Source organism: Amia ocellicauda, chromosome 7 (assembly GCF_036373705.1).
Source record: "Amia ocellicauda isolate fAmiCal2 chromosome 7, fAmiCal2.hap1, whole genome shotgun sequence".
Taxonomy (NCBI): Eukaryota; Metazoa; Chordata; class Actinopteri; order Amiiformes; family Amiidae; genus Amia; species Amia ocellicauda.
In genome coordinates, this window is record NC_089856.1 from 5038025 (window position 1) to 5047255 (window position 9231).

General features: G+C 39.6%; 1 protein-coding gene across 1 annotated transcript; it reads left to right on the forward strand.

The window, feature by feature from the left end:
• Positions 1 to 748: 748 nt before the first annotated feature.
• LOC136752610 (tumor necrosis factor ligand superfamily member 14) lies at positions 749 to 7052 on the forward strand. Its single transcript, XM_066708093.1, has 4 exons — positions 749 to 1355; positions 3070 to 3115; positions 3432 to 3491; positions 5389 to 7052. Exons 1-4 carry the CDS (start codon positions 1164 to 1166, stop codon positions 5802 to 5804), a joined length of 714 nt encoding a protein of 237 aa, XP_066564190.1. The 5' UTR covers positions 749 to 1163; the 3' UTR covers positions 5805 to 7052.
• The last annotated feature ends 2179 nt before the right edge of the window (positions 7053 to 9231 follow it).

Sequence of the window (9231 nt, forward strand, 5' to 3'; positions counted from 1 at the left end):
AAACAATTGTATTGTTTGAGGATCATGGTAAGTGAAAATAGAAAAAGTGCTCCTTTCAATTGAACAAAAACTTGAAGCTTTAAATAGACTAGACAAAGGTGAGTCTGTGCAAAAAAAATCATCACAGTTAGTGAGTGGTAGAGAAACGTATTTTGAAAAGTGATGCGTTTTGCCATACTGTATACTAAATGTTGCATTTAATCAATTTTAAAATTAATTGTTCAGTTTATTTGATTGAAATGCATTTCTTCAATTAATAGTTTCCCCTTTGGAAAATGGCATCTGCTAAATGACTAGTATAATAGTAATGTCTTTGGTTTATTGCATCACCATGACTCAGATCTGTGAAATAGTGTGGTAGTCTGGTTGCTCTCTGGTAGTGTGGTCAGAATCAATGTATTATTATACAGAATGAGACCTATGCTCGACTCAACTCGCTAAAGTTCTGTTCTCTCCCCTTTCTCGGATTGTTCACAGACTTCTGCAGAGGTGTTTAAGGCAGCAGGACTATCTTAACTTCCATAGATTTGAATTAAGGACTTTAGAGGGCAGAATAAAAATAAAAAAATGCTCCTTTAATAGCTTCAGGGACAAGTGTGACACATGCTGCGGGAAAAAAGCAGAACTGTCAGAATTGTCAAGCAGACGTTGTTGGTGTGTGTCATGTGTCCTGTGTCCCCACCCCCCCCCACTCTCTCTCTCCTCTCTCTTTCTCCGAGGCGTGCTCACACAACAGAGAGAGGAAGTGGTGGCCGCCGCTGTCATGCAGAAGTGCGAGGGCGTCACTGGCTGCCTTTAAAAAACACTACCCCAGGCCACGAACGACCACTGCGCCACACACGCGGGACTCGCAAGCAGCTAATCGAGAGGGAGAACAAAAGAAAAACAAACCGAAAAGACACTTTGACGATTTTGTATTAGCTTTGTGGATACAGGCTGCTGGGATTCTTCCACACACCTGGGGATAGTCAACTTAAATTGTTACCCTTTTTCAGGACATTTTTCTCAGTTGGTATTCAGGTACCTATATTAGCATTTTTTTGTATTTTCTTACTGTGCTGCAGTATTAGTTGTGTTCCCCTGACTGGGCACTATCATTGTGGACATTTGGAGACCTTTTTGGACGCAGTTTGTCTGTCTGGCTCACCCAAGTCCAGTAGAGAATGGCTGACCCCAATATTGTGTACCCCTCGGTCTTCGTGGTGGACAGCAAGGCCAACATGCCCCTCCCCCCGGAGCCTCGGAGGAGACAGAAAAGCGTGGCGCAAAAGCTGCTGTACCTGCTGGTCAGTCTGGCAGTCGCTGGGATGCTCATCGAGGGCTACTTCATTTACCGCCTGTGGATGCGACAACCTGTAAGTACTGCCCTTGCCCTGTGCTCGACTAGAGTTCACTTTGTTTCAACCAGATTGTCACACTTTAACTTTCTTAAAATTGTTTGGAGTTAGGATGTAACCACATTTTTTACAGTTTGGGCCTTACACCCACAGAATACTTGATTTCTAAATTTAGCTTCTCAAACAGACCAAATTGTATTTGAAATACTAGAATTGGTGAAGGTAAAACTGATGTAGATGTTAGGAAAATGGGGATTTCATTGATAATTTTTCCATTTCTAGAGCAAGCTAACATCCTACCTGCGCTAACATTTTTGTAAATCACTCTGCCAGATTGTTAATGTGCGATTAATGAAAGTATAGCCCCATATGAAGTGACCCTTTAAACACATCTATATTGTTGGGGAATCCAATTCTGTATATATGGCAAATTATTTTGAATTTTTTTTTCATAGACTTGTATAAGATTGAGTGTTCAGGTCATCAACGTCAAATGAGTTTGGCATATATATTCACTCAAGTTTGGTTTATTTGCTTAGTTTAAGTGTAAGTGTAAGTGTCCAGGCCATTTTTGTAAGTAGACATTGTAACATAACATGCACTTATGCAATTTCCAGGGAAACTACAACTAATTTATTGTAAAACCTCAGATGGTCTTCTCAACGCCTAGCAGCCACTTCTGTTGCGTCAACCAAGGAGAGAGTTTATTTGATGTCAAAATTCGTCCTTGACAATTAGTTTATTCTATTCCCTAACCTCTTGGACAATTGATTTGAACTAAATCTACTAAAAGTCTCCTTAAAAGCATCCATAAACAACACTTTTACAGGCTCCCAAGTCTGAGTACACTACTGTGACCTTATCAATATTTGGATTGAAAAAGTATCTGTCATATAGTTTTGGTCAATCCCTAAACTTAAAATACTACTACTACTACTACTACTACTACTACTACTACTACTACTACTACTACTACTAATACTAGAAACCAAGTGCTGTTCCATTCCTAGGGTGGTACTCTGACATGAAGTCCATGTATGGTTCACTATTTTGTTCCACCGTGTGGTTACACGCCGTTTCTTCTCTAATGGAAACGTGACCTCACTTCCACTTCATTTGCTTGTGTGCGAAGACCTCCACTGAAAGCAGAAGATTTCTGCAAAATCACCAGTCCCTAATTTCGAAAAGGTCAATGACAAATGTAACCTGTCTTCTGTGCTTTGTCCAATAAAAACCACAGTGCTGTATAAGGTTTAAGATATCTGGGCCTCATAAGCCGCTGCCTAAAACTAGTGTTGTCTAGTGTGGATTGAGTCAGTAAGTGCTGATGGTTATCTTGCAATGCCTCTTACCTCTGAGACAATTGCTCCATGTGTTCTTTCTGTCCTAATTTTAAAGGGTCATACTGAGAGCGCACGAACGTCTGAGCATGGTTCACCAAGCCACAGTGTTTTCGTCTTCATCACAATACCTTCTCTGGAGATATCAAAACCTTTCTAAAGGTTTTTGTTTTTTGTTTGCTCATGTCATAGCTTAGTGCTCAGAGATATGCTTTTCTTCAATGACAGTCTGCACAAACAATGCTATTCGTCCACACTGGATAAAAGCACTCATTTGGGTTGCTTACTGTCCTGACCTTTCCTTGATCCGTTCTACATTACTGTTTGCAAAATTCAGTGCTCATCAATCCACACAACACCAGTTTATAATGACCGTCTTTGCTCTTTTGCAGGAACAAGTTGAGAACAGCGATGGAAAAGTGGAAAAAATGCATCAAGGTATGTCCTGCTCTTAAAAATACAGATATTTCCAGCCAAGGACCTAACCGAAAACCCATTACAATCAAGAATGATGCCATTTCCAGTCATATGTGGTTGTAGCTCATTGAGATGGAACAGCCCCTCAAAGTAAAGCTCATCATGACCACCTTTTATATACACATCTTAATTGAGCAAAATTCTTCTTTCCTTCAAAGTACAAAAAAAAAAAATCTATACATTTTTAGCAGTCTAAACCTGCTGTAAGAATTTAGGAAATATAGGTTTTTGATTTATATTAATGTTCTATGACAATTGTTTTGTTTCCCTTTTTTAGAAGAGAAAGTTACAAAACTAGCGAAAATGTTGCCGAAGAAGCCTGCAGCTCATGTCACAGGTAAGGCTTCATGCTTCCTGCAGGTTAAAGGTTAAAGATGCACTTACCCTACTCATTGCTCTGCACACACAGACTGCAACAACTGGCAACAAACCAAGTGACCCTGTGCTCTTTCCCTGACAGTTTTATTTAAGAAAGCTTGGATTCCAACCTGAATGTTAAAGGCAATGTTTGGCTGCAGGTATTTTCTAAGAATCAAGATGAATATCACAAGCACCTCGGCAATTTAGGGTAGGGAGATATGATCCAAGAGGCAAGACATTTATTTCCAGCACCTGTTCAACAGTCCAACACTACAGCAGGGTCTCTTGACCTCTTCCTCCCCTCATTTAAACACTGGCAAGCATTTCTCCAGCCCCACAAATGCTTCCCAGACAAGATCGACATGTTTTTTATCGTCATGAACATCACTTGACAGTGCACGTTCACGTTGTTCATATTTTCAATTTGAAGCGTTTATAATTTTTACTTATTCAAATTGTAGTGTATATTTACAGAAATAACCAAGAATAACAAGAATTTGTGATCCCATTTCTTTATGGTGCAACCTCACATGGGGTCACGACCCCCAGGGCTGGCAACCACTGCTCTACAGTGTATCAGATCAGCTACCATGTGTTCTGACGACCCACATTTTTATAATGACAAACCTTCATGACCCAACTAACAATGATTACACAAAAAAGCACTGAATATGCAATCGGACAAAGTTTATATTTCCCAAATTCTCATTAAGTACAATATTGTTATTATATAACCAGACCGTTCGTTCTCTCATTAAGTAGGTTTGCTTCCTGGCCCCGCAACAATAATAAAAATAATACAACTCTACAATACACTACAATAATAATACTTATATTCTACATTTTGATTTGGCGACCCAGTTTTAACCTCCAGCGACCCACCCGTGGGTCGTGACACAGACTTTGAAAAACAATGTGTTATGGTATCAGCATGTGTTTCTGTGGGTTAATACCCTTTTATAATGCCAAATCACTAGATTGCTTCTGGAGGCGATTCAGGCAGTACTTCTCAACCCTGTTGCTGGCGGATACACTGTCCTGCAGATTTTTGCTCACACTGAGCTCTCAATTACATAATTTGCCAGAATCTGTGCTTTTTAATTATTTTCAATGTTTGGAGATTTCAAGATAAAGATCAAATGATATGAGGCACTAGAATTCTCCAACACTTGGTAAGATAAGCAATCAAAATAAAGCAAAATTAAGCAAATGTATTACTTCAATCAAGATTTCGAATAAGAACTTGGCTTGGCTGGAATAAACGCCAGCAGAACCTTGTGCCCCTGGGACTAGGATCGAAAACACAGAATTAGGTGAGGCCCTTGAGGACAGCGTAGTGTAGACAGCCCTGGATGTCTGTGCATGAGAAACAATGTGGTCCTGAACCAAGTCCACGTTGCAAAATGTCCCCCTCGCTCACATGCAAGGGGGCGGAAGCCTCAAGTCAAGTCAGACCAGTCAGAGCTGAATCACACACTCCGCAGTCCCCAGCTACAGTGCAGGTGGGCGAACCAGATCCTTTCCTGGCACTGGCCTGACTTCACCTGCCCCCGTTGAAACAGAACAGGAAATCAAATCAGGCAACACCCTGCTCAGAGGACAGACACTACCACTAGGTTTGACTACCTTGAATAGTCCAGTCGGTGTTTGTTTTTTGTTTCCAACATATTGAAAATGCTCTTTATTGTGTTTAGGACATAAATCATTATGAAATTATAGCATACAGTGATGAAGAATCTTATCACAGCTCTTATCGCAGAAAACATTGTTTTTTCCAAACACAAAATTGTCATGCGATGCTGTAGATAGGTTTATCACAGAGAAGTGTGTGAGAGTGAGAGCTAATGAGAATGACAATGTCCCTTGCCTTCCAGGCTGTAACTGCAGCTATGGTGAAGATGGGAAGCTGCACTGGGACGGAGTGAACGGGGACGCCTTCACACACGACATGAACTACAGGGACGGCTCTCTGTTCATCAAGCAGGAGGGCTACTACTTCATCTACTCCAAGATCTTTTACGGTGCGGAGGAGTGTCAAAGTGCACGCCACATGTCGCTCTTTAAGCACACAGTCATGAGGTCGACACCGCGGTATCCCAGTGAGCTGGAGCTGATGAAGTCCAAGAGGTACTACTGTAAGAAACCCAGTGAACAGGGGTTGGCCAACAGCTTCCTGGGAGGGGTTTATCACCTCGTAGATGGGGACCAGATTTTTGTTAAGGTGGAGCAAAGGAAACTGATCCGGCTGCAATCCAGCTCTGAAAATTTCTTTGGTGCTTTCCTGATATGACATTGTCCCGCCTCGCTGCTTCCCTTCTGATCGGCAAATGCGAATCAGCTCTGGCTCACTTAGCTCACGATGGCCCCCTTCCCCCAGGTTTGTAGAGCAGAGGCCCGGCACCAGAGACCTGAGCAGAACTGAGGACTGTCTGACTTCTGCATGGACTGCACCATAAATGTGATCCTCAAATGTGTCAGTACTGGTTGCCACAGCCAGACTCTGTTTTGAATAAAACCCACTAATAGCATGTGTTTGTAACATTGGAACCGCAGCATGATACGTTTTTGTTATTGTGGGGGAAAAAATTAAGGAAAAAAACATCAAATAGGCTGTCAAAACCTCAATAAGGCAAGTTAATGATTAAATCGTTTCAATGCAGTTGGAATTAATTTAATGTAATGAGTCCTTATAAGGTTTTTACCGATATAAAGTATGTATAATTCAATGCAATGGGATCATGCTCAGTGAATGTAGACCAGCAGAATTCTACAATCAGCTTATCGGTATATGCTCAGATAACCTGATTGCGTCCTGTGTATTTTGCACTGTAATTGTAAGTTGAATTCTTGTCCATTTTGTGTAAATACTTGATTCTAAGGTAATCAAGGAAGTATTGTATTTATTGAATTATGTAGTACACAATCGAAAATAGTGTTCTTTCAGGTTAGACCTAAAAGATCTTATTAAATGTGACTCCTGTCCTGTGGTCTTTAAAGTTTTAGCAGACTCAGAAAAACAAAACAAACAAAAAAGTTAATGGTTTGCTTTATGATTAATATGTCTTGAATGTAGTTCTACATACCTGATATTCAGGCCAGTTTAGAAATACCAAAATAATGTAATTTACATATCTATATTTTACACTGCACTTTTCTGTCCCTTCACAGCCGACTTGAACACAACTGAATTGAAATGTGTTAATTATATAATTGTGTTAATTGTGAGTTAAGAACAGTTATTGACATGCATAAAATGCAAATATATGAAGAAATCTGTTCGCGTTTGTCTGCAGTTTGATTTATTTAAGTCAACACTGTCAAACCCTGCTCAGTATTTAGTAAAGCAAGTAATTGGTGCACAAAGCAAAGGGTTTAGTTTTGTACCAGTTAGGTGTTCGGAATCCCCCCGTGATTTCGAACATTTCCAGCAATTCTTTTGTGCAGTGAATCTGTAACACATACTGTGTCAATGCCATTTACGTATTTTTAAGCACTGTTATTTATATATTGTTTTTGACAATAAATTATTTTTAATTCAGTACAGTCTGGTATTTCTGAAGTTGCCATCATCTCAGTAGATTAACAAACAAAAGAAACTGTACCAAATGTTTACGGCTACAGGGACTGCCACCCTCTATTATTATTATTATTATTATTATTATTATTATTATTATTATTATTATTATTATTATTATTATTAATAATGTAAGTTTGGTTGTGACTTGACAAGAAAAAAAAAACTGATTAATTTAATATGACATTTATTTTTTTCGGGGAACTCAATTCAACTTCGAACAATGTGTTCTCGGAAATGTTTTGTACTTTATGAAGTATATATAGTTCTTAAATCAAACAAAAGTAGAAACATCCAACTACTGCTGCTACCAATTTGCTGGTAATAAGCGTCACAACAAGGCCTGAGGCTGCACACAAACTGCCAAGGACCGTCCTGCCATTTTTCTTAGGTAGTTAACGTTTTCATTGTCCTCCCTGTAGCCTATGTGAGTTGGGTGGATTGGTTTCATTGAACTTAATACAACTAATGCAAACTTCTAATTGAATTGTGACATCCTTCACCATGCTGAAAAGCCATTTCAGTAGTCCTTTCAGATTTAGTTGGAGTAACGTGAGTGAACGTAATCATTTCCCTGTTGAGTATAATGAAACCTAGAAAAAGAAAATGTTTACAGAGCTCGGATAGTATCATTAATTAAAATGTTCTCAATACGTTTCACAGGTTGTATTGATACATTTCTGAAGGTCGATTCATATCTTGCTTTGTAGGTGAAACACACTTTTCAGGTCTGTATCAATTAAATAAATACGGGACCTGTCCTGAGTAATTGCTGACAAATCGGCCTATTGGATACAACAGAGGTGAGGATGTTGTATCCAACATTAGTAAATGTTACAGTGTCAAAACTATTGATACACAGCAGGGCCATTTGGCACAGATGCAGATTTTACATGGGATTTCGCTGTAAAATGTGTATTTAATTTGAATCTGAATATCATTTAAATCTGCTCACTGTTCCAGACATGTATTTGCATCAGTTTATTTGTGTTTGTTTGTTTATGTATGTATGTATTTATTAATACATTTCTTAAATTGACTGCACTATCCATTTAATTTAGTTTTAACTAGTTATTCCCTGTAGTTTTGTCTATACTGATCACCATGAAGTGAATATGGGAGGCATATGAATGTTGCACAAGCCTATTCCTATATTAACCACTTTGACTTCAAACCTGTAGGTCTGAGGTAATTGTCTTTCAATTCGATTATGCTATTTGATGTGTTAGAAGAGGCTAGTGCATTTATCCAGTGTTTTAGCTGGCAGGTTATGCAGTTACTTGAAGTGTCTTGCACACCACGCACTAATGTGCTAATTATTCCACGCAGCTTTTCTAAGAACGAGTAGTGAAGAAGGCCACTTCACCTTTACATTTGAAATGACAGGAAAATGTTACTGATCAAACCAGCTCTGCTAAAAGGTCAAGAGTGCAAGAAACAAGGAGAACTGAAAATACATTTAAATAAATGATAGCGATTTCAAACTCTGAAGGTGTTGTAGATTGATTTTCCTTCCGAGGAGATTTGGTGTGGGGGCCTGGACTGATGTGCACTATATAGCAGAGGATGTTTGAGGGGAAACATCAAGCTCTGCTGATAAGCCTGTATTTTGAGAGTGAAGTTGCTCATAAACAGGATGTGTATGAGATTTCAAATGGGCTTACAGTGGCCATCATGTGTCTGGTTTGTCTATGTGGTTGAGATGCATTAATGTTGTATACAAAAACATCATCATTGGGCTCTCTCTTCCTCTCTAGCTTTTGGGCAGCTGCCCACCCCTCAGATTGTCCACTCCAAAAATATGTTGTTGTGCACCTGCTCAATAGTGGAGGTCATTGTGGGTCGGTGAGGCTCCATAATACAACACAGGGAAATCGCCAGCTTCGTGTTCAGAGGGTGTTCAAGAGCTTTCAGTCGAACACTTGTCCAAGCTCATTGAATATTGACGATTTTGCTGTGAGACTGAGAGCTCTCTTGGTCAAACAGGTGTTTCTCTCTTGGTGCATTCCAGCCCAACTGAGATCGGGTGAAACTGCAGCTGTTGAGCTGTTTACCTTGTCAGATCATCATACCTGTATGACTGAGCTGGATGCTGTGTGTTGCAGGGGGGGTTAAATTACATATTACACACAAGCCTAACATT